Here is a 24,456-nt window from a genome sequence, read left to right on the forward strand (position 1 = left end):
TTCATTACGGTCTACTGACGGCAGTGGCTCAGAAATTTTTTCTGCCAGATTTGATCCAAAACTTACACAATAATTGTTAAAACTATCAACCACATCAACAATATTGTCCTTTATATTGTCGTTATCAATAAAATATTGAGGATAATTTTGTTGTCTAGAACTATTTTTAATGATACTGTTTAATATATCCCACATTCCCTAATATTGTGTTTATCGTTCAGTATTTTACTGTAGTACTCTTTTCTACATACTCGTATAATATTACCATATTTTTGTATTTTTTAAATATTTTTTTCTGCCTCTTTTGTTTTATGAATTCCCTGTAATGTATTTTTCCTTTTTCCATGCATTTTGTAAACAGTTTGTGATCCACGGATGATCTGTATATTCTCACTTTCTGCTGTATCGTATTATTGGAAGATTTTTATGATACAGTACCACGATGTGTCATATGTATTTTCAGTATCATTTTTTCTTTGTATGCTTTTTGGTTTTCTCCAAACATGTTGCTGTGTATTATGGCCAGACATCACCATTTTGGTCTTGTCTGTCCAAAGGACATTGTTCCAGAAGTCTTGTAGTTTGTTTAGATGCAGCTTTACAAATCTAAGACATGCAGCCATATTCTTTTTAAAGAGGTGTTTTCCTGGTAGTGCTTCCAAACAGGCCATACTTATTCATTCTTTTTCTAATTGTACTGCCATGAAATTTAACATGCTAACTGAGCCCTGTAGAGACTGAGATGCAGTTTTGCAGTTTCTCTGAGCGTTGCACAGTCTGACCTTGGGGTGAATTTGCTGGGACATCCACTCCTGGCAAGATTGTTGCATTGTGTTAACACACACTTGAATGCTCCAGCACAGCAAACTACCAAAACCTCTGCTTTTATCAAGGCACTCACACTTGCTCAGCTAATGAGGTGGATTTGATTAGCAGCACCTGGCTGCTACTTAACCTCTTAGTTCCTATGGAAGCAGTAAGGGTGGACTTAAGTTTTCACAGGACTCGATGCAGTCCTGTGATGATAAGGTCTGCGAATGACCCTGAAGTATTGTCATTTTGTTTCTTCACTCAAGTAACATATGCATTCAGGTTGACCACCAAAAACCCTTGGAATATTTCTTGCTTTGTCAGGGAAAGGGAAAAAACTGCAGTATACAAATACATGGCAGCTTGTTGTTAATGAAATGCATTGAGAGATCTTTTATTTTTTTTAAAGTTTGACAGTAGAGAACCAAGCCCGTCACGAATAAAAATCCAACAATACTGTCCTTTTTGTCCAAGAAGCAACTAAGAGGACAACTGACCCTTATCTTTAAGATAAGGAGGGGCCATGTAACCCTATGATGAAACAACATCCTTTATAAGGAAGCCAAGTCAAACCAACTGAATTTATTAGTTACGAAAGACTACTGAGATATTTTTAATACACAATAATTTAGAAAACATCACAATTCTTCTCTCTGCTGGAAAGAAAAAAAAAAAAATCTAACAGTCATACGTTTGTCAGTATAATCTTTTTCACGTTTCAGCAGATCAGTGAAGATATCACAATAATTCCAGATTTATGATGAGCAGCCGTTTCAGATGGATCCCTCTTTATTCAGCCGGTGCCCGCTCTTCCTGCAGCACGTGCTCTCCATTGGATCCTGCGTGATGCAGCATGAGGTGGGAAATGATGATGCACTTTTCTGTGCAACTTCTTGGAGTGAGATGAGAAAATGAACCGTGGTGGCAGCAGTTCAGCAAAACATGATGAGACTCAAACAGGTTTTAGGAAATAAAATACAGTCATGGTTGTTGGATCTAACAATTGAAGTAAAGCAAAATGTTAGCCGCTGTTTGCAGCTGTTGGTTCAGACTGTAGTGTCAGATTTGGCTCAATGACAGAAGGATATATAATCTGCCTTTACTTTTAATGACGTCTTCACAGGCATTACTAAAAGTAAACTTTATGTTTGCCTGTTTGTTTTTCTGTTTTGGAACTTAGTTGTTGTTCTTGTGCAGCATGTATTTCATAGATAGAGCGGTGTAGTGAGGGTAGCAGGTTGTTGTGACTTGAAAACCAAAGTCTTATAGCGTGCTCCCACCTTTGATGCACTTGGACCCTGAGATTCATGATATAAACAGAGGCGAGCGAGCAGCACTTGATCACTTCTCTGTCTGTCGCTGCCCTATCTCTGCGCACAAGCCCGCTCTACATCAGCGATGGCCTTTGGTGCGTCAGAGGACAGAATCAGAGGTCCTCCTTTGTCTCTGATCACCACATCATCCTCAATCCTGACCCCCAGCCCACGGAAATGCTTTGGTGCCTGGTCGTTGTCTTCACAGATGTACAGTCCTGGAACAAGAGACAACATGAGCCGTAACGGTAACGGGAAGGACCATTTATGTGCACATGCAGCAGTTTGGAGTTTTAACCTGGTTCTATAGTGATGGCCATTCCTGGCTGAAGAGGTTGTGCACGAGATAGCTCGGGAGTGTCGTGGACATCCATACCCAGGTAATGGCCAACATGGTGGGGGCAGTACCGCCTTGCAGCCTGAGATTTAAAAAAAAAAGAAAAAAAAAAAAAAAAAGAAAAGATTAATTTGCCAGCTGTCTGAGAACAGTCACGGCTCCAAAACATGAGTTTCAGTGGTTCTCCCAAAGCTAAGCTTCACAAGAACCAAAACACAAGCAACTTAAAGAGCACTTACAAGAAGTCAGATTTCTCCTGCAATATAAAAATTAAAAATGTTGATGTTATAAAAATATGCCATGAGCATTGCTTCTAATGCTTTAAACATGAACTTCTATAACAGTTTGAATACATAGTCTGACAATGAAGGCGTCTACAAATGACAAGTTCACGTGTTTCTAGAGAGGAGTGAAAACTTCTGAGGAAAAGTCGGATTACTCCAGATTCATCCTCTGGAGACCATGAAGCTGCACAGATGAGCCTCATTAAATGCAAAGTGCAGAAATAATTCACCAACTGGTTATTACCTTTAGCGCCTCAGCATCGCTGGTACTGGCCTCGAGGATGCCGAGCCGCTTAAGCTGTCGTCCCAGCAGAGCCAGCATGGTGCTGTAGATGTGATCTAGACTAACTCCCGGGGAGCAGAGCGATAAACACGAGTGCTGGACCTCCAGGACAGCCTCGTAGAGTTCAGCCTGTGCAGGACTGAATCTGGTGGTTAAAAACAAAACAAAACAGGGGGGTGGGGGTGGGGGCTCAGTAAACCAGGCCTGTGAGTGACACGGATTGCCACCACGTTTATTAGCACATGCATTCTGGAAAAAAAAAATAACTGGACCAAAGGTGCCTGCATACTGAGAGCTTTCTGGCACACTTGGTTTGCAATGTAGGACTAAACAAACCTGGGTGTGAAATGAACTTTGATACATCTGCACTGTTCTACACTGAATCATGGGCTAGGATGCACAATGAAAATTCCACTGCTTTTTGTCTCCATGCTTTGCCCTCCTCAGTTTAGTCATGATAATAGATGGAAAACAAACTTCAGCCAAACTCTAGGCATAAAGGGTCAAAAAGATGAGTAAGACAATCAGTATAGTTTTGTTGGAAAAGTTAAACAACTTTTTTTTGGCTGTTCCTATTACTATTTAGCTCATCTGGCTCCATTCAAGCCTACATCAGTGTGGTAGGGAATTATTCCAATCCATATATTTGATTTGGCAAAGCTTTTATACCCATGTGGAGGCAATGCTCCCAGCTATCTGGGTTTGGGACCAGCAGAGAAAGTACAGTGGTGTGTGGCTCCCATAGCTGGGTTTTGCAAACCTGGCACAGTTTCAACTAAAATGGACTAAGAGAAACCCAACGGCTTAAATAAGATGTATGATGCATTTGTAGATGGCAAAAACAACATTTTCACTGAGAGGAATATGACTAACTTCTTGTTTTACTCCTTGATAGATTATATTAACAAGCATCTTTGATCTGTGCGGATGAAATGGTTAAAAAAGCACAGTGCATGTTGCACATGTCTATATATAATACATTGTAATGCTTGGGCGTGAGCTTTTTAAGGAAACTGTCACTTCTGTATGTGCCAAGTATTTTAAGAAGGGTATGGGTAATCAGCGTACTTACTTTCCATTCACGGGCCACGTTCGAGTTATATCACTGACATAACCAAAGTATTCACAACCACCATCCAGCAAAACCATTTCCCCATCCTGATGGAGGAGACGAAGAGGAGGGAACAAACCATAATGAGTCATATAAGCTACTTGGACACGTGAACTAATTGTTATTCTCAGGAAGATCAAAGATCAATGCCCTCTGGTGTGTTCATTACACCTCACGTGGAGTAATTACCTTGATTATCTGGTTGTTATTTATGTAGTGCAGAGTGTTGGCTCGATTCCCTCCAGCAACCACAGGCGGGTACGCGAGAAAATTAGCACCATGAATCCGATTCTCAAAATCAAACTGGAAGAAGGGGTCATGTTAAAAAGTCATTTCTACCTGAGAAGTGACTAAAAGCTCAGTTATTATACAGTACTGTGCAAGTCTCGAGCCACCCATCATTTATTTGTGTCTTTGGAATATGGGAAATGGGCAGGATGGCTCAAGACAGTATTGTATATCACAAATGAAGTGTAGAAGTAGACGCTGTAAAACTTAAATGACATTTTCAGTTTAAGGTACAACTCTCTGGAATTCCCCATCTGCTACTTTAAAGCAGATTCAGGAAATCAGGAGGTAAACTTAGAAAATTTAATTGCTTCTTCTCTGACTACAAAAAACAATTCAATCAACACTTATTGTTCTAATAATTACATCATGAGCCCAATCAATGAAAGGCACAAAGATAATGACCACCCACATGCGTCAAGGCAGTGAAGAGATAAAGGTCATCAAGAAGTTAAAGTTACCTTAGCAAACAGAATAGATTCATCCACGTCTCCTTGAGACAGAGCCATTGTTCTCCTAAAAGCCTGAAAGATAACGATATGAGCTGCTGCAAGTACACTTTATAAATCTAACATCCATGTGGAGTCTTCAAAAGCTTTGCAAAAAGTAATTTAAACATCCACCTGTGCCGTGATGCGACCCGCTTCTTGCATGAGAGCCACTTCGGCGGAGCTTTTGAGGGCCCTGAGAGAGTGTATGAGAGGTCTGAGAGTGCGCGGAGTCGGCCCCACCTCCAGAACGGGACACACATGAACTTGATGGAGCCGAGGGTGAGCGGGCTGAGAGGTGTCGTACCACAGCATAGTGCCTGAAAGAGGATCAGAGAAGACAGAAACGCTAAAAGTGGACTTCAAGGCCTAATCAAATACCTGCTCTCTTTTAAGGAATATTTTAATTGATAAATGAAAAGTTGCTTAAGTTGAACATCTGACTATCCACTGATAGCCAATAAAAACACAGAGTGCCCACATTAGATCAGACCTTCTGCTAACAGATTAAACAGTCTCGACTTAAAACAGACATCACATCAACCTGTGGGAGAAAGATGCTAGTTGTGGCTAACATTAGCTCTGTTCTGTTAGTCTTTTGGGTAGAATTTACAGTCCAGCAACCAAAGTAAATCTTGTGTTGGATTTAGTTTTGTTTCTAAAATGCCAAACTTCTGAGGTTTACAGTGATTTTTTTCCAGAGTGAAATCTGCAAGTTTGAAAGCATTCATCTAACAACTGTGCTACTCATCCACTTATATTTTTCCATCACAGCCTCCCGATGGTAGGAGCTTAGTTTCACTGTGTTTTGCAATTTCTCTGAGCACTGCACGGTCTGACCTTGGGTTGAATTTGCAGGGACGTCCACTCCTGGGTAGACTGCAGCTTTGTGTTAATATACCTGAATACCGATGACCCGCAAACTGCCAAAATGTCTTCTTTTATAGAGGTGCTCACAGTTCAGTCAATAGACTGCATTTGATCAGGAGCACCTGGCTGCTACTTACACTCTTAACCTTTTCATGTATAGTGGTCACTACAGTGGACAGCTATGCAAAAACTGTTCTCTTGTTATAGTTGCATATTAGCCAAGACAGTGAATGCTTGTGCATCATCCCATATGCTGCTACCTACTAGCCATTCATGCAAAGTTGTTTTTGTTATATTATTTGTTATATGAATGTAATTAACAGGATCAGGATCAGTCAATGCTAGCAGCAGTGACAGTGGATCTGAGGATGCAATATCATTTTCTGTTACTGGTTTGTTAAATACAAATTTCTCTGGCTCAAAGTCAAACCTGAAAACAAAATGAAAAACAGCAAAATTACAAAGAGAAAATAATTGTCATGTGTGCTGTGCACATCCTTTAGGTTTTTGTTTTAAAACAAATGCTACAAATTCAGCTGCAGAGTTTTAACACTGGCATTAGTTACAGCTGACTAAATCCACAGCGTTCAGCTAAACTTAGCACAGAAAGTCAGGAAATTTGTATTTGGTTGATGTTTTTCTTTGCTGTAACAATACTTCTTGGCAATAAATCTTATACTGTTCGAAAGTCTGTTTATTTCCCCTTAAATGGAGCCAAATTTGTGAGGAAAATGCATTTGTGGGTTAAGTAGCAGAGTTGAGTATGTGGGTTGCGTCCATGAAGAAGTTGCCAAATCTTCTCTGTCAATACCAAACAGCTTATTCATTGACTTTTGTTTGCTGTTTATTGGATTGGATGATTGAAGTATGGAGAAACAAGACATGTTGGCAGTTTAACAGTTTATTCATTTAACAAACAGGGGCCTCTGCAGCATGTGGAAGAACCAAACACAAACACAACAGCCTGGCACCTCCTCCTCATGCTGGTTACACACTGCTGTGTGATGGCATCCCATTCTTCAACCAGCATTTGTCGAAAGTCAGGCATTATGTTTCACGCTCAATTTCAGGGTTCCCAGATAAACCAGACAATAATATAATTGACAAACTGATATAATTTAACCCAACTAAGAAAAGAGCGATTTCTGCCATCTTGAGACTGATTTCCCATTTGCATTTTCCTCCCATCCCTGCAGTAAAATTAGCTTGGGAGCAAGACTTGCAAATTACAATCAGTGAGACAGTTTGGGCTAAAGTATTAAAGAGAATCCACTCCTCTTCCATGTGTGCAAGACACTCCCTTATTCAATTTAAAGTGGTTCACCGGATGCACCTTCATAAATCTAAATTGGCTAAGATTTATCCAGAAGTAGACCCAACCTGTGATAGATGTAAATCTGAGGAAGCCACTCTGATTCACATGTTCTGGGTCTGTCCTAAAATACAAGAATTTTGGGGAGGTGTTTGTGAAGCCCTTTCTGCTGTTCTTGCTGTTAAATTGAACCTAAATCCAACTATGTTCCTTTTTGGGGTTGTTCCTGAGGGTTTGATATTACCTGTTGGGGGACACAGGGTGATCGCCTTTTCAACTTTGTTGGCACGCCGTCTGATCCTTCTGGGGTGGAGGGACGCTGCCCCACCCACAGTAACACACTGGAATAGGGACGTGTTAGCTACTTTAAAACTGGAGAAAATCAGATGTGTAATGAGAGGCTCAGAAAAGAAATTTTATCAGAGTTGGAAATCTTTCCTTCTTTTCTTTAATCAACCCTCAACACAGGTTCAGGAATAGGGTTTTTTTTTTTTTTTTTTTTTTTTAATTATACAGATCAATCTGGTATTATTCATCAATATATACTGTTTTTTTCTTTTTCTCTCTCTCATGGGTATTTCTTGTACATTTATATCTTTGTAAAGTGTTTTTGTAATGTAAAAAATGTCAATAAATACATCAAACACCACAAGTGTTCAGTGGGGTTGAGGTCAGGACTGCAGGCAGGCCGTTCCATCCTCTTCATGGGAATACCACTGGTTACAGAATCTCACCTCGATGTCCCTCTGCATTGAGACTGCCTCCAATCATGACGAGCCTTGTTTTTCCAGTGAGGGAGATGCCATCCCACACATCACACCGCCTCCATCAAAAGCTGTTACTCTATCAGTGTAGCAGTCAGCACAGCATTCTCCATGTCTTCTCCACACTTTGATCCAGTGATCCAACTTTCATCTGGACTGAATCTGGACTCAGGTTCCAGTGCACACATTGCCCACACCAGTGCAAACAGCCCTAAAGGGGAAGGGCAGTCATGGCAGCTCTCCAGGCAGCCCTATGAGACCAGAGATTGGCTGTATGCAGTCTGTTTCGGACCGTCCTGCAAACTTTGACTGCAAATCTGTCAATGACAGTTCCTGAGAGTTGACAGGGTGAGGAAACGGTTTTCTTGTTGTGCTGTCTTCTTGGGACGCCCAGTTCGCAGCCTGTCTCTGACATGCCCCCTTATCTGGACCATGGCCTTCAATTTGGAGATGATAGAGGGGCTCACTGCAAATAATGCTGCAACTTAGTTTTGAATAACACCCTATGCAGATCAGTCAAACGTGGTGTACTTGGAGCACACACCAACTGACTGCTGTAGCAGGGTCCGTGCTCACAGGCGCTGCTAATCAGGCACCTGGTTGTCAGCACCTGGGGTATCAGAAGCTCTAAACAAGAGTCAACAGCAGAATGAGCTGTTTGGAACTGGCAGAGAAGATTTGGCAAGTTTTTCATGGGCACAACGCACATACTGAACTCTGCAGATCAACCCACAAATGCATTTTCCCTACAAATGTAGAAATAAACAGGCTTTCCAACAGTATAAGATTTATTGCAAAGAATGATTGTTAAAGCAAAGAAATAATCAACCAAACACAAATTGTCTGACTTTTTGTGCTAAATTTACAAGTGAGAAATCTCCTTTTGTTTCCTTATTGTTTAAAAGAATTCAGCAGATCTGCCACTTTACATTTGTGAAGAGGCATTTCTGCTGGATATTCATCCTTCCATTCCCATCCACTCACCTTTCAGGCTCTTGAGTACAACACCCAGTTCTTCTATGCTATGAACTCTCTCTATGCCGGTCAAGGCAGCTGCTCCATCCTTCCCAGACCGGGGCCCATCCCACAGTTCTCTTCCCGGGTCTCTGCGAGGGACGAACAAAATAGCCTGGTCTGGTCGACCCTTCCCATAAAGAACCAAGGCGCTGTCAGGCTCAAGGAAGCCACTGAGGTAGAGGAAATCCTGAAGAACATTAGTTTCAAGATGAATTAGTAAAGCCTCGCTAAAATTACAATCAGTACTCAGTAGACCAAAGCATAATTTCATCTAGTAATGGGGAGGATAACAAAATCCTATTTTTTTTCCCTTTCTGAAGATGAAAGAATGCAACGTGAAAACAAGCACTCACCTGGTTTTGATGGAAGGGATAAGGGATGTCGTTGGTCATATATCTAGTTGGGTGAGACAAAATGATGGCCACGTGGGTGCTAGAGGAAGCAGAAGGTCCCAGCCTTTCGGTCTGAGCCTCGATAAGCGAGGCCAGTCGGTGTCTGCGGAGTTCGTATTCTGTCTGGCTCAAGCCTGGGGTCACCTCACCTGAGGAGCAGAGCGTGGAAAAAGCTGCATATTGAGCCCTGTAGTAGAAACATGCTTTACAAGATCATCACTCCACTGTAACAAATACTCACCATGTTTGATGAGGTGTGGATGAGTGAAAGGACTGGGCTGGCCAAGGTAACGAGGTGGAACCGTCTTTAGCTTCAAATCGCCAGGTTTCACAGATATGTTTCTGCATGGGCACCGGATAAATCCTACACACAGAAACACTTCAAGTATCTAAAACACTGCAGGCAAGTGCTTTATCAAATCAAACAGTGAATGCCAAAAAAAATTTATAGTTGATGTCATCTGATTATCTTTTGGTCACACTCCTCTCTAAACAATTTGTATACCTCTGTATTAAAAGTGTTAGAATAGCTTGAAACCCATTTATGGCAATTTCTGGTGCACCACAAAGTATATCCCATATCAGTCAAACACTAAAGCTTATGCATCATTTATTAGTCTGATGATCAATATTCACTGGGTGGAAGCCTGGCTGACCTTACTCTTTTATACGACAGATCAGGAGAATTAGGGAATATCTTCAAAATGAGACACAGAGAGCTCAGCTGTGTTAATCATTTATCTCCCACCTACTTAACTATCCCTCATGTTACAACTGACTGTTAAACTGGTGACTGCTTTTCATTTAGGGCCCATGCTGTTAACATTTAGAGAAACCTGATAGAGGTGAAAAAAATATGTTCTAAATAAAATTAGCGGATTTCCTGGGAAAAACAGCCAATGATGTTATTAAAATACAAAAGAAACGGGAAACACAGGAGAGCTGGCAGGTATGGTTCTCTGTGACCTCGGTAAACACTTTCCTGATGAGTTTATGGGCTCAAATTATAGTTTCATTTCATACTGAATACAACAGTGTCATGTCCTTAAGAAGTAGGAAACACACAAAAAAATCCAGCAAAGATCTGAGACAAAATCTGAGAGATGCATCTGGCTCTTCAGTTGGTCCATCTACTGTTCACTGAAGCCTCATCAGAAATGGTCTCAGTGGAAGGGTGGCTGTCAAGAAGCCATTCTTCAGGAAGGCAAACAGGGAGAAAAGCCTGGGGTATGCTACATCACACTAAAACATGACTGAAAATCAGTGACAAATGGTCTGATGACATTTATGGTTCAAATCATGATTTGAACCATTAATGTCATCATACAGATAATGTTGAGAGAGAGAGAGAGAGGTCCAAAAGTGAGTGTCTATAGCCATCTGAAAACATGGTGGAGGCTCCATAATGATTTGGGGCTGCCTTTTAGCTGGTGGTGTGGAGATCTTGTCAAAACTGATGGAATTATGAACGCAGGAAAGTGCCATCAGATGTTGACCCACCATGCAAATGTCTTATTATAAATGGCTCCCAAACACACTGCCAGCGCAGTAAAAATATACCTGGATAGAATCACACACAAGTGAACACTATCAGTCATGGATTGACCTCCTCAGAGCCTGGACCTCAATATTGTTGAAGCAGTGTTGGATCATCTTGAGAGTGATCAGAACAAAAGGCAGAAACATCCAAGGAAAAGCTTTGAATGTCCTTTAAGAAGCCTGGAGAACTATTCCTGAAGACTGCTTAAAGAAATGAGAAGAAAACTGCCTCAGAGAGTTCAGGCTGTGCTGAAGAATAAAGGTGATCACACCAAATATTGACTTTTAAGCTGGGTAGACTTGTACAAACTTAGTTTGTGCCTTTTATGCTGTACTTCCATGTGTGTTTATGCATGCTTCCAAAAGTCGCTGAACCCATTTCCCACTTTTCTAGCAAAACACAAAGAAACGCGGGGTGGCTCAGGACTTTTGCACAGTATTGTAAACGTAGTGAATTTCTCTAACCTCCACTCCCGGTCCGTGGCATCAGCTGAACAGCAGACCTCACCAAGGCTCTCGCTGAGAGCAACATTGTTGCTGCAACTCGAGGACGCCAATCATTTACAGCATGTCGCTCCGCTGCGGAACAAAGCGCGACAGTCAGCGAGCTACCAAGCGGTCATATGTGCCAAGACACCCTGAGGTAACTTACTGCCACTAACCAAGGGTAACAGCTTCTCCTGCAGCGGTTATATTTATCCCGACTGACAGCTGCGCCTAGCTAGCTCCCTGTTAGCCACGCTTCACTCTACGAGAGCATTGTTACCCGGAGTTTGGTTTACCAGGCGCTGAAGCGTACGCCTCAGTGCTTAGCCCCCTGACCTCCCATAGGTTGTTGAAAAACTAGCTACAAACTTTTAAAATCAAAATAAGTTTATCAATAAGTTGAAATACACGGAATGCATTTAAGCTGTAGATTGGTTGTTTTTAGCAGCAGGATGCATGTGGGTTTGTTTCAGGATAAACTGTAGAAAGCAGAACAACAGCGGGACTGTGAGATATGAGCATGAGTTTAACTGAGAAGAAAAAATACTGAATATCACAAGAGCTTTAGTTTAAGAATAGAGGCCATCTGCCCTTCTGTAACAATAAAAACTAACATTAAAAGTCAACTAAAACAAATATATTTAAATCTTCATTGCGGTCTAATATCAATTTTTGGAAATGGGTAGATTGTTTACAGAACATTCTTACACATAATGGATTTATTTTTTATGGGTTTTTTTTTCATACTTTATTGCCACGACCTTTACCTGATGAAGACCTGAAATCCAAATGAGATGATGCGTATTTATCACTGACTTACACTGTGAACTACACTATGTCTGAAAAATTCAACTGCCTAAACCCGTCGGGCGCGTTACTGCCTGGGAGGCCAGATTCAGGGAAAAATAGTTGAGCAAATGAAGAAGTAACGCGCGCTGTGTGCATTTTTACCCTGAGCGTGACGTTACAGGAATGACGACCTGTGGGAGGACAACGAGACAGTGGTGATGGTTCAAAGTTTGGGTGGGATTACATCGGAGATCTGCTCTGAGCCCCTTCTCCTTTGCAGTGGGGATGGACAGGCTGACAGATGAGGTCAGGCAGGAGTCTCTTGTGGACTACAACATACAACACTGTGGTCTGTAGTGAGAGCAGGGAGCAGGTGGAAGAGAGTCCAGAGAGGTGAAGATGCGCACTGGAGAGAAGCGGAATGAAAGTCAGTAGAAGCAAAACAGAATACATGTATGTGAATGAGAGGGAGACAGGTGGAAAAGGCGAAGATGCAAGGAGCAGAAGTAGTGAAGTTGGATCAGTTTAAATACCTGGGGTCAACCATCCAAAGCAATGGACAATGAACAGGAGAGCTGAAGAAGAGCGTGCAGGCAGGGTGGAGCAGGTGAAGACAACTGTCAGGGGTGATCTGTGTCAGAAGGATAGCAGCAAGAGTGAAAAGGAAGGTTTACAAGATGGTAGTGAGACCAGCTGTGATGCGTCATTTTGGAGACCAAGTTAGAGAGGCAAGACTGAGATGGTTTGGACACGTGCAGAGGAGGGATAGTGGATATACTGGGCAGAGGATGTTAAAAATGGAGCTGCCAGGCAGGAGGAAAAGAGAAAGACCACAGAGAAGATTTATACATGTAGTGAAGGAGGACATGCAGAAGGTTGGTGTGACAGTGGAGGATGTTGGGACAGGGTGAGATGGAGGCAGACCTGTGTACTTACAAGCTCTGTGGGAGCTTTCTTATACTGTCATGTAGCTGATACATTTATGACCAAAAAAAAATGATAATCTACTCGGATTTGTATCAAAATGATGCAACGCCACTTACCGCTCACCATGTCAGCAGTAAGAATATTTACCTTAAACATTACTATTTACAGATACATAGAAAGAAATACTCTTTAAACTGTGGAACTACCGACGCTCGTGAACCGCCATAATGAAATGATGTGCAGGGTTTGAGGCAGCTGATCTGATCCGCATACGTTCTGAACGGGAGGAGCTCCTGTAAGCCTGCGCTCAGGGCACACCTCACCCACAGCCCACCGGTCTGTCCGAAAACTCGCCTGAAAGAAAACAGAGGAGCGACGCCACTGTCAGTGAAGCTGTATCGCAGCACTGAAATCGACTGCAGGCTTTCTCTCTCTGTGTTCTTTTACTTTTTCATTGACTGTCAGCAACGTATATCTTTGGCCAGGTGGGTTTCCTCTTTTTTCCTGAAACACGTCTGCAGCTGTGAGCTGTTTGCAGTACTCGCGGCCCGCGCAGCAGCAAGCTAACAACGCTATTCTGCGTCAAACGGTCACCGCGTCACTTACATAGAAACTTATGACCTACGATCACTGAAACAGTCACTACTCGTAGCTGTTGCGTGGGTGCTTCATTAGCGGAGCTAGGATACCGCTTGTTGCAGGGTTTATGTGACCCGTGGAGCTGCTCACTGCGCACACTCATTCAATCCCTGTGCGTTAGCATAGCTAGCTCTCCGATGTTGTCATTTGTTTACGTGCGGCTGAGCACAAAAACAAGTCCAGACTACCTTGCTAAGCTGTTTGGCTGTTTTCTCTCTGGTCTCCCCCCTTCTCTGCACGCAGAGCTCCGTCTGGTGGACGTGAAACGGCAGCATGGACCCACGGAAAGTGGCAGAGCTGAAGGGCTTCGTGCAGCTGTGCGAGTCTAATCCCGGGATCCTGCACCTTCCAGAGATGGGCTTCTTTCGGACGTGGTTGCTGGAGTCAGTATATTAGAAACATACCTGTTGCTAAACTCCGTGGGAACTCGTTAGTTAATGCTGGTCTTGTTGGTTTAATGAGTCACACAGGGTTTGTTTTATCAAAATGTCCAAGTAAGTTCTTAAGTGAACTCTCAAACGGGTTACATGTTAACCACGTGTCCTGTACCGCCCACCATGGGACTCACACCTGAGGGTGTACTCAGGTTATGAGGACCTAAATCTCTTTGCAGAGGGGGACAGAAAGCAAAACCCCACAACTCAAATCAATCAGTTAACTAAAAACAAAACCCCAGAGGTCACTTTGCTTCCTTTGTGGAACAGTGGCTGTATAACCTCAGCCCTGCAGTTCACAGTCAAGTTATATATATATATATATATATATATATATATATATGCTTTTTTTTCCTCCATGACAACCTGCACTATCAGAATAGAGGTTTCTGTTATGAATATAAAATATTTTGGTCTCCCATCAAAGGAGAATCATTCAGACTGTGATGAAATCATTTGTGATCCTTTAAAAAAAAAAAAAAGCTGGGTTTAACTTACTCAGACTTCAAATACATTTTTGTGTATCAGATAGCCAGAAAGAGCAGGGAGATGCAGAAAATTTTGTTAAAGGTGCAGTCAGTCGGTTTTTTGTTGTTTGTTTTTTGAGGTCCTTCAATAGGGAAAAAAGAATATATATTCATTAATATACATTGATTAGTGTATAATTATGTCTTCTAACAAAGTGATGCATTCTCATAAACTTAGAATTAATTGATTAAAAATACATAGGAGCGGGCACCGGTTTGTGGACGCAGTCATGTTGCACTGCCATCCTGAACACAGTGGCCAAGATGGACGTCACCGTTTCACCTAATTGCGTTTTTATGTATGCAGCCAGAGACCAGCCACATACGTAGTACACCAAAGGTGGAGGAGTAAGAGAACTCATAAGCATTTGTGTCGTGGAGGCAAATTTTCATTTGTATCTTGTGACTTCAGATATGAATGATCATACCTGTTTTAGTTACCCCTACACCAAAGAAGCGAAAATGTGAAGGATAGTGATGTCACCAGCATCTCAATGAAATGCCATCTCTTCCTCATCACCTCAAGCCTCATCACCTGAACGAAGTACAAATACTTGGTTACTGTACTTAAGTAGATTTTTCAGGTATCTGTACTTTACTTGAGTATTTATTTTCTGACTGCTTTTTACTTTTACTCCTTATATTTTTACACAAATATTGGTACTTTCTACTCCTTACATTTTCAAAACAGACTCATTACTTTAGGTTTAACACATCTGAGAGAAGTTTGCATTTCCGGTCACTGCGCCGTCAAGCAGCAAACGATCTGAGTCTAAATGGCGGAACAATAACACATAAGAGACAATCGTACTGGTGAATCCCCATACAAAGAAATTAAAATACAAACCCATATAATTTATGTATCATTTATAGTGCTGTAATCAGGGGTTACTGCAGGCTGGACCGAGGGCAGATGTCTATAAGTTGTGCTCACTGTACTTCCAGCATCTTAGCTAGCGCTACTGATGAGGAGTGAAAATAAAGGGAGTAACTTGTTACAGATAATTTTAAATGCAGTGTTTCTAAATGTTCAACAAATATCAGCAAACACACAAAGTGTCTGCAGTTTGTCTCACAGTGTGTCTGCTAGCTAAAGGAACAGCTGCTGTATTTCCAGGGAGGGAAAAGAAAGAGAGAGAGAAGTTCACTCAGAGATGGCAACAGATGTAAGAAAGGAGAGGAAGAAGAGAGGTTAGATTTAATGGTAAGGACTGCAAAACAAACTGAGCTATATTAACTTTGTATGAAAATACTGCAGTTTAGTGCATGATAAACAGGTCAGCTTGCTGTACTGTATTTACAGTAAAGCTGTGTTCATGGTCAGAGTTACAGGTTACATGAAGTGTAGCAGAGATGAGTTTGAATCAAAGCTGTCAATGCTTAGATTCATTCACTGAATTCAACCTGTATGCTGTCAGTGTAGGGGATGGAGGTCAGCTAAGATAGCTGTGAAATACAGGGTTACATCTTTGTGAATTCAAATTCATCCACACAGAGCAGTAAACCTCAGAGCAGCAGCAGCAGGTCAGCTGATCACAGCCTGCACACCAACATCATTTACTGCAGCTCACAATAGAAAGTTGTGATTCTTCTCCCCATATGGAGCCACTACAACTGATCTTAGGGTTCCTCCACCTTCTGAATTCCACTTTAACCCCAGAGTATATGACTGTGGAGGCACAGTCATCCTCTACAATGTAGGACACAGAAAACAGAGCTGTTTTTAAATTCCCTTTCACAGTTTGTGTCCTACATAACAGATTCAAGCTGAGAACATTAATTAGAATTAAAATTTAGATTGGAATAATGTTTGTGTTCTCATGTATTATTTTATATTATTACAATAATATATAATGAGGTTCGGTTAGCTTTACACAAAAAATAGTTGGTAGAAACGTCCTCCAAAAAGCTGCTTTTACTTTCTTACTTTGAGTACATTTCAGAGCCTGTACTTTTTTACTTCAGTAAAGAAGTTGAACCAGTACTTCAACTTTTACCAGAGTAGTTTATAACACAAGTACTTGTACTTCTACTTAAGTACAGAATGTCTACACTTTTTCCACCTTTGGCTGTAACACATGAAAATGTGTGGAAAAAATGTATTCCAGTATTGTCACAGTAACTTATTGTCAGCAGATTAGACATGTGATCCTCCCGTCTCTGGACAACAAGCTAAACAAAAACAGCTGGTTATAAGCTAACATTAAGCCATGTTTCATCTCCCAATTCAAATGCGTAATCTTAGCTACGGTGGCTGCTGGAGGACAAAAGACTCTGGCCGGCGTTCAGCTGTAGAGTGCGCAGGCTGTCAGTCAGCTGTTTATCTCAGGTTGCGTCCACGTCTGTTTACTCTGGAGGAGGCTGTAAAACTGATAAACGAGTCTGACTCGAGTAAGTGAAGCTCACTTCTGTGCGATGACAGCGATACTGACGTAAGGTTCAGGACATCCTGAAACTTTCTGCCAGTAAGCGCTGCTGTTTTTGCCGCTGTTAACCAGTGTTAGTGACACTTTCTCTGATGTGGATCTAACATTACTGGATTCAGACACTTAGTGAATCACCTCTCCTACAATGTCAGAATGTAATCAAACTGTTTATCAGAGGCAAAGTGTAAATTTCTTTTTTTTTTTGGGGGGGGGGCACTTGAGGACAAAAAAACTGCAGTGTACTGACATCTAGTGGTGAGATTGTACACACTGTACCTTTTAAGTAAGGTAATAGACTTTCTTTACTGTAGTCAGACCAATTGTGCTTACATTGGGTAGACGCCCACCAAAGGACAGATCTGTGCTGCTGTGACCTAACTTAATTGTATAGTTACATAACTTCAGAGGCCATTTTCACAAACTACAATTCTTGTTCATCAGTGTTCTGATGGATTTGATGACAGTTCTTGTTTAACTACATTCATGGGCTCTGAAAACAAGGAAGCTCGTTATAATTTTTGTGGTCTGCGTGCAGGCTGCCAGGCTGATTATGGTTAGGTAGGGTAAGAGGCTAGTAACTGCACCTTGTCTGCATTTGTCCTCATATATATAATATAACCACACGGGCATATGTGCAAAAATCTCAAATCAGAATTCACTGATGAATGTTTTACTTTGTGTGCAGCTGGTTTTACTCCCTTTAAACTCACGTTCTGCTTTACTGCTTTACTTCATTGGTGAAGTCGAAATAACCTTAAATCTGTTACATTGTGTATTGGTTTCCACTAAAATAGTGAGAAATTAACTAAGCAGAATGTTCGTAGAGGCAGTGACCCTCCTACAATATCTGTTTTGGCTTTTCCACCAAACTAATTGCCTTTAAAAACAAATCAGTATTTTTGCTTATTTTATTGTTACCAATTTGTTTTTCTCAATTTTGTGTTGCAGGATGGGTGCAACAATCCCTCCACCACCCAAGACAGGGGACTCGTGCCAGGTGAGGCCTAAATATGATTTCACTGCCCTTTATTTTGGGATTTTTTTTTTTTTTTATATATATATTTTAACACGCCTTCATATTTTACTGTGCTCACAGTAACTGTAACTGAAACACACACACACACACACACACACACACAAAATCACACCACGTGGTAACAAAGCATGCTTTCTGACTTGTAGGGTGGCTGTCCTTGTGGCCCTCCCCCCACTGCAGCTTCACCTCCTGAGCCCGAGCCCGCTGTGCCGTCTGAAAGCGAGGAGAGTGAAATAGGTGCTGTGTGTCTGCTTACAGGCTGTGGCTTTGATTTACACACAGCAAATTTAATAGATTAAAATATAAGCCTAATTATTAAAGAAATGCTGTTTGAAAACATCTTATTTTAATCTCTCCAAAAGCACAACTTTACAAGTCCTGTCTGGTAGTAATCAGTGTATCTAAAATAAGGGACAGAGCGTTAGCTGCAACCTGCTAGTTATGGGAATGTTGAGAACTATGCTGACCAGTTTCATTATTCGTGTTGTTACGAATTTCCCACATCTGCCTTTATAGAGTACACTTTAAGTGCTAGTAATTTATATATTTATAACTATATCAATAAGTTATAGCTAAACACAAAAAGCTATTATTTAAAGCCCATGAAGCATTTTAAGTGATCACCTGCCTGTATTCACCTGATTTCCTGTTTCTAATGATTTATTAAAACTATAAGAACATGGATTTAACACAAGAAATAAATAAGAACTCTAAAGGGTCCTGTGTCCAGAGAAATCAATTAAACAGTTACCGTCAGCATAGAAACATCAAGTTCACCAGGGGGGATACAGAGGAGGATAGGTTACCATCCTGGACTGCTTATTGAGGACGACAGATGCCTCAGCATTGATGTTTACCAGAAACCCACACAGACTTAGGTTATCAGGACCTTACACCACCAGGCAGAGAATGTTCCCTCCAAGGCTGAGGGAAAGTGAAAGGAACACTCTTTAGAATAAATAAATAGTCCTTGTTTTTATTATTTAGGTTTTGTTGTTTGCCTTTTTAGAGATTGACAAAGAAGGAGTGATCGAGCCGGACGCTGATGAGCCGCAGGAGATGGGCGAGGTTCAAGAGGTTGAGGTCATATGTTTAACATTTCTAAATTATGCGCCTGCATTGACTTAAATTTAAACTTCACTCTCTCAGATGGAAGCCTAGCTGTTGATTAAGGTTCAGGGCTAGGAAAACAATATTAGGCAGACTTCAAGTATATGTTTCCACACTTTCCCCCAGGTCACAGAGGAAATGATGGACCAGGCCAATGAGAAGAAGATGGAGGCCATTAATGCTCTGGGAGAAGGTGGGTCGATAGTCTGCTTACAGCGAACGGTGCATGCACTTCCTGTATTGATTAGGTATATAGAAGAAGAAAATAACTTTATGATCTGTAATATCTTTTAAAAAATATCTTATAGGTGATCTGCAGAAAGCTCTGGATCTTTTCACTGAAGCCATCAAGCTGAACCCCTGCCTTGCCATCCTGTATGCCAAGAGGGCAAGGTGAGCGTCCACCGTGTCCTTTAATTAAAACTGTCGTCTCTTCTTTCCTCAGTTACCATCTGTTCTGAATGGCTTTGAGTGTAATTGGTTGTCCTCTTCATCTTAGTGTTTACATCCAGATGCAGAAACCCAATGCAGCCATAAGAGACTGCGACAGAGCCATCAGCATCAATCCAGACTCGGCACAGCCTTACAAGTGGAGGGGGAAAGCTCACAGGTACAAAAGGGCTTCTGCTGCACAGGCTTTCCAAAATAACGCACACGTGGCCATGAGGAAACGTTCCACATCCACACGAGTGACATAACCAAACTGTAGCTGTAAACTCCCACGAAAACCTCACACAGACCTGAATTAGTGCCAAGAGGAACTTGGTAACATGTAGTCATATGATGAGGTTTCATTATGATTTCTCTTTAAAATGAATGTAATACACAAGCCTTTACTTCAGTCCTGGCAATACAATACAATACACATCACAGCCTATTTGGAAATGTATACATTTCTTGCACGGTGGCGCAGTGGTTAGCACTGCTGCCTCACAGTTAGAATACCATCTGGAAGGCCTGGGTTCGATTCCACCTTGGCCCAGGCCTCTCCCTCTCTCTGTGTGGAGTTTGCATGTTCTCCCCGTGCTTGCGTGGGTTTCCTCCCACATTCCAAAGACATGCACTTACTGGAATTAGGTTAATTGGCTACTCTAAATTGCCCATAGGTGTGAATGAGAGCGTGAACGTGAGTGTGAAAGGTTGTTCGTCTCTCTGTGTTGGCCCTGTGACAGGCTGGCGACCTGTTCAAGGTGCACCCTGCCTCTCGCCCTATGATAGCTGGGATAGGCTCCTTCTAACAGGGTGGTGAATGATTGTTGGAGGTTGCTGCTGGTCGCTGTGAAATCGATTGTTAAGGTCTCGTTCACGCAGGTCTAGAGACCGGTCAGTGACCATCTGGCAACCACCGGTTGCTAGGGAAAAGTCTGTATTCTGCAACCAGTTGGCAAGTGGTTTCTGGAAGTTGCTGGCATGAAATTGGTTACGTAGAGGTATACAATGCTGCACCAAAAACCTGCTTATGATTGCTTTGGGAGGTTCCTGTGGTCAACTGTAGTTTTCATGGAAGGTTGCCCAGCAGCTGTGAAACTGAAGAGTGCAACACAAGTCAGAAATGGAGACCATTCACCTTCAAAGTGAAAGTGTGTCTTTGGAAATCTGTCAGTTGTAGTACTAAGAAATACTTTTGCTTTAAAGGCAAATGTTTTCCATTTCTGGTTTGTGTCTCACTTTCTCAAGTTTTACAGACAAGTTGACATCATCTATGCAAAGTATGAACAACATTTTTTTGGTATAGCACCCTGTTTGCGACCTATTTCACCTCACGACAACCAGTAACCTCCAGCCACCACTTGTCCACCAGTCAGGGAGTATGCATTTTTCCCTCGTCACTGGTGGTTTCTGGCTGGTCTCTAAGGCCTGTGTGACTGAGGTCTTAACAAAATGACACCAACAACACAAAAACACTTCAGCGAGTCAGATATTTTTGTTGTTGCTAACCTTTTTTATTGTTTTGCTCGTTGCCTGTGTGTGTGTGCATGTGTGCGTGTGTGTGCGTGTCCTTCTGCAGGCTGCTGGGTCACTGGGAGGAGGCAGCCAAGGACCTGGCTACAGCTTGTAAACTGGACTATGATGAGGATGCCAGTGCAATGCTGAAGGAGGTCCAGCCAAAGGTAACCATGCCAGAGAAGAGAGAGAACAGAAAAATGCTTTGCCACACTTTCATATTTGTAGTAACAGTATTGTACAAGTATTCATTTGTCTGCCTTCACATGCATATGAACTTGAGTAACATCCCATTCTTAATCCATAGGGTTTAAACCCTATACAGCTATAACAGCTTCAGCTGTTGTTGGAAGGCTTTCCACAAGGTTTAGGAGTGTTTGAGGGAATTTTTGACCATTCGTCCAGAAGCACATTTGTGAGGTCAGACACTGATGCTGGATGAGGAGGCCTGGCTCACAGTCTCCACTCTAATTCATTCCAAAGGTGTTCTGCCAGGTTGAGGCCAGTCAAGTTCTTCTACACCAAACTCACTCATCCATGTCTTTAAGGTCCTCACTTTGTGCACTGGTGTGCAGTCATGTTGGAACAGGAAGGGGCCATCCCCAAACTGTTCCCACAGAGTTGAGAGCATGAAATTGTCCAAAATGTTTTGGTATGTTGAAGCATTAAGAGTTTCTTTCACTGGAACTAAGGGGCTGGGCCCAGCTCCTGAAAAACAGCCCTGCACCATAATCCCCCCCCTCCACCAAACTTTACACTTGGCACAATGCAGTCAGATAAGTACCATTCTCATGGCAACCACCAAACCCAGACTCAGCCACAGGATTGCCAGATGGAGAAGTGTGATTCATCACTCCAGAGAACACGTCTTCACTGCTCCAGAGTCCAGTGGTGGCGTGCTTTACACCACTGAGCTCCTGAGAGTGACCCATTCTTTCACAAATGTTTGTAGAAGCAGTCTGCATGCCTAGGTGCTTGATTTATACACCTGTGGCCGTGAAAGTGACTGGAACAGCTAAATTCAGTGATTTAGAAGGGTGAGCGTATACTTTTGCAATATAACATATGTGTAATATGTAGAAGAAGGTTGCAGTCAAAGAGCAAAGCAAATCCAGATCTGTTTTCACATGATCCTAATGCAGATGAGCATTTTATAATTTTTCAGGCTAACAAAATCATGGAGCACAGACGCAAATATGAGCGCAAGAGGGAAGAGAAGGAGATCAAGGAGAAACAAGAGCGGATAAAGAAAGCCAGAGAGGAGCACGCACGGGCTCAGAGGGTGAGTTGCAGTGAGGATTTCAACAAGTTTCCCAGAAGCAAAAAAAAAACCACCAGAAACTCCAAAATCTATCCGACACTGAAAAATGTGTATCATTCCTTTGTCTCGCAACAGGAAGAGGAAGCACGACAGGCCGGAGGAGGATTCTTCCCAGGTAGGAGAGTGAAAGCAACTCATTTTATTGCAGGATGCTTTGTGATGTAGTCACATAATTCATACTCCCGCAACCACTGATTGTTTTATTGATCATCTAGCTGCTGCAACAACCAGGATCAGAACAGTGTGTGACGTTTTGTGTTCATGTCATAATTCTGTTCCTCATCCATTTATTTGAGACAGATTACACCTGTAAGTCCACTAATTTGTCCTGCCACACGTCATGAGTCTAATTGTGGTTCTACAGGCCCCGCTGGATTCCCAGGCGGAGCTGCTCCCGGCATGCCTGGTCTCGGTGAATTTCTGAAGGATCCCGAGCTGCTCAATGCCATGAAGGTGACTAACTGTTCTGCACTGATCCACCACATCAAATCACCTCTGTCCCATGATTAGGGTTAGGTTTGGTCATTCTGACATGTAACACAGTGTTGAGTGTCAGAGGTAAGAAGGCAGGACAGGTAATAGAACACTGAGTGCACACACTTATGGGACCTTCAGGAGGGACATGTTTTGGCTCCACACAGTAGCTCATGTCTGTTTTAGCTTTTGGCAGGGCAACACTGAGATGAATTTAGTTGTTGTTCTGACATTTACTCACTTAAAAAGCTATCTACACAGTGTACACAGTGGCTCAATAAATGCAAACTCCACTGGAATTTCACTGGATTTCTATTCAGTTCAGGAAAAAAAATGTATTGTCCTTCTGACATTTAGCAATCCTTCTTACTGTTGTAAATGTAAATGAATTATTGATTAGCTTGCAAATGCTTTTTTTTTTGTGTAAAGCTGATTTGGAAATGCACTGGGTGGAGAAAGTTGACCCTGTTTTTCTTTCATATCCAACTTCAGGATCCTGAGGTGATGGCTGCCTTCCAGGATGTCGCGCAGAACCCGGCCAACATCGCCAAGTATCAGAACAACCCCAAAATCATGGCCCTGGTCACCAAGCTGAGCTCCAAATTTGGAGCCTCTCCACAGCCGTAGATGGGACGAGTACCAAAACGGAGAGAGTGGATAAGTGGTGAAACAATCTGGAGAGCAACGCTTTTCAACAATTATTCACTGTGTATAGTTCAAACAGGGAATCAGGTGACGGGTTAACTGGTGTGATGTAGAAGAAGGTTTTAAAATGTTCTTAATCCGGCTGTTAGCATTTAGCAACATGTCAGTGAAGTAACCTGGTGGTTAGGAATGAGGTCTGATACTTATACACCCCCTCCAACACGTCTCACGCCGGGAATTTACTTCACCACAGGTTGAAGTTTACTAACCTGTTATGAACAGCCAAACCGGGAGCCTCCTGCATTAAGACATTAGCTTTCAAATATTTCTACAGCTGTTTAATACTTGGTTTGGTTTAGCTACTGGTTTCTTTCTTTCTTTCTGTGCACAGAGCTGAACTCTCACACCACTCTGGGCGCTCCTTGTTATCAGATGTATTATTCTAAAAGGAAGAGTGTTGAACATGTTTGACCCTGTTGGAAAATAATTCACAATAATAAAAGCTCTGTTACTGCAAATCAGGTTTTATCTGCATTCCTGGTTATGTTTCCCTTTAAATGTAATGTGCGCAAGACTTCATTTCAATTTGACTTCAGTTTTCCTGAATTAATTAAACTAAAAACAATGATCAGAGAACTACATGGAGTTTTTTTTTCCCCCCCTGCACATTATAATTGTTTCCATTGAAACAGAATCAGCGTATGTGAGGATTTATAGTTCAGTCCATAGCTGGGGTTTTTTTGTATTTAGCATTGTGTCTTGTTTCAACCTCTTATGTGTCCTCAATACAGGAAATGAGTACAGAATTTAAAAGATTTCTTCTGACAGTATCTGAAGATTTGGTTAAAGGTTTACAGCTATCCAAAAACACTAAAAAGCCAAACTTATTT

General features: G+C 41.9%; 2 protein-coding genes across 4 annotated transcripts; one reads left to right on the forward strand and one right to left on the reverse strand.

Annotated features, from left to right (window-relative positions):
• Nucleotides 1-1,196: 1,196 nt before the first annotated feature.
• On the reverse strand, nucleotides 1,197-13,969 carry xpnpep3 (X-prolyl aminopeptidase 3, mitochondrial). Of its 2 annotated transcripts, none has more exons than XM_030735333.1 (12): nucleotides 13,838-13,969; nucleotides 11,274-11,387; nucleotides 9,511-9,633; nucleotides 9,231-9,418; nucleotides 8,845-9,064; nucleotides 5,050-5,234; nucleotides 4,888-4,950; nucleotides 4,328-4,441; nucleotides 4,100-4,185; nucleotides 2,989-3,172; nucleotides 2,422-2,542; nucleotides 1,197-2,341 (listed from the first exon to the last, which is right to left on the reverse strand). In XM_030735333.1, the coding sequence occupies exons 2-12, from the start codon at nucleotides 11,338-11,340 to the stop codon at nucleotides 2,175-2,177; spliced, it is 1,518 nt and encodes a 505-aa protein (XP_030591193.1). In that variant the 5' UTR covers nucleotides 11,341-11,387; nucleotides 13,838-13,969; the 3' UTR covers nucleotides 1,197-2,174. The 2 variants fall into 2 exon arrangements, with proteins under 2 accessions (XP_030591193.1, XP_030591192.1); XM_030735332.1 differs by lacking the exon at nucleotides 13,838-13,969 and adding an exon at nucleotides 11,471-11,563.
• st13 (ST13 Hsp70 interacting protein) lies at nucleotides 13,342-24,087 on the forward strand. Of its 2 annotated transcripts, none has more exons than XM_030735334.1 (13): nucleotides 13,342-13,495; nucleotides 13,893-14,032; nucleotides 17,985-18,033; nucleotides 18,219-18,309; nucleotides 19,082-19,155; nucleotides 19,309-19,375; nucleotides 19,491-19,575; nucleotides 19,682-19,792; nucleotides 21,191-21,293; nucleotides 22,292-22,408; nucleotides 22,523-22,562; nucleotides 22,812-22,900; nucleotides 23,414-24,087. In XM_030735334.1, the coding sequence occupies exons 2-13, from the start codon at nucleotides 13,923-13,925 to the stop codon at nucleotides 23,546-23,548; spliced, it is 1,071 nt and encodes a 356-aa protein (XP_030591194.1). In that variant the 5' UTR covers nucleotides 13,342-13,495; nucleotides 13,893-13,922; the 3' UTR covers nucleotides 23,549-24,087. The 2 variants fall into 2 exon arrangements, with proteins under 2 accessions (XP_030591194.1, XP_030591195.1); XM_030735335.1 differs by having other exon boundaries at nucleotides 19,082-19,149.
• The last annotated feature ends 369 nt before the right edge of the window (nucleotides 24,088-24,456 follow it).

The sequence above is a fragment of the Archocentrus centrarchus genome, chromosome 8 (assembly GCF_007364275.1).
Source record: "Archocentrus centrarchus isolate MPI-CPG fArcCen1 chromosome 8, fArcCen1, whole genome shotgun sequence".
NCBI classification, from domain to species: Eukaryota; Metazoa; Chordata; class Actinopteri; order Cichliformes; family Cichlidae; genus Archocentrus; species Archocentrus centrarchus.

What these genes read in the sequence shown, in the direction of transcription:
- st13 (XM_030735334.1), top strand. Translation starts at nt 13,923, where the DNA reads ATGGACCCACGGAAAGTGGCAGAGCTGAAGGGCTTCGTGCAGCTGTGC. An exon ending in TTTCGGACGTGGTTGCTGGA is followed by an intron (nt 14,033 to 17,984) that starts GTCAGTATATTA and finishes TTTGTGTTGCAG; the next exon opens with GATGGGTGCAACAATCCCTC. An exon ending in AGACAGGGGACTCGTGCCAG is followed by an intron (nt 18,034 to 18,218) that starts GTGAGGCCTAAA and finishes TCTGACTTGTAG; the next exon opens with GGTGGCTGTCCTTGTGGCCC.
- xpnpep3 (XM_030735333.1), bottom strand. Translation starts at nt 11,340, where the DNA reads ATGTTGCTCTCAGCGAGAGCCTTGGTGAGGTCTGCTGTTCAGCTGATG. An exon ending in GCCACGGACCGGGAGTGGAG is followed by an intron (nt 9,634 to 11,273) that starts GTTAGAGAAATT and finishes TTCTGTGTGTAG; the next exon opens with GATTTATCCGGTGCCCATGC. An exon ending in AATCTATTCTGTTTGCTAAG is followed by an intron (nt 4,442 to 4,887) that starts GTAACTTTAACT and finishes CCCTTCTTCCAG; the next exon opens with TTTGATTTTGAGAATCGGAT.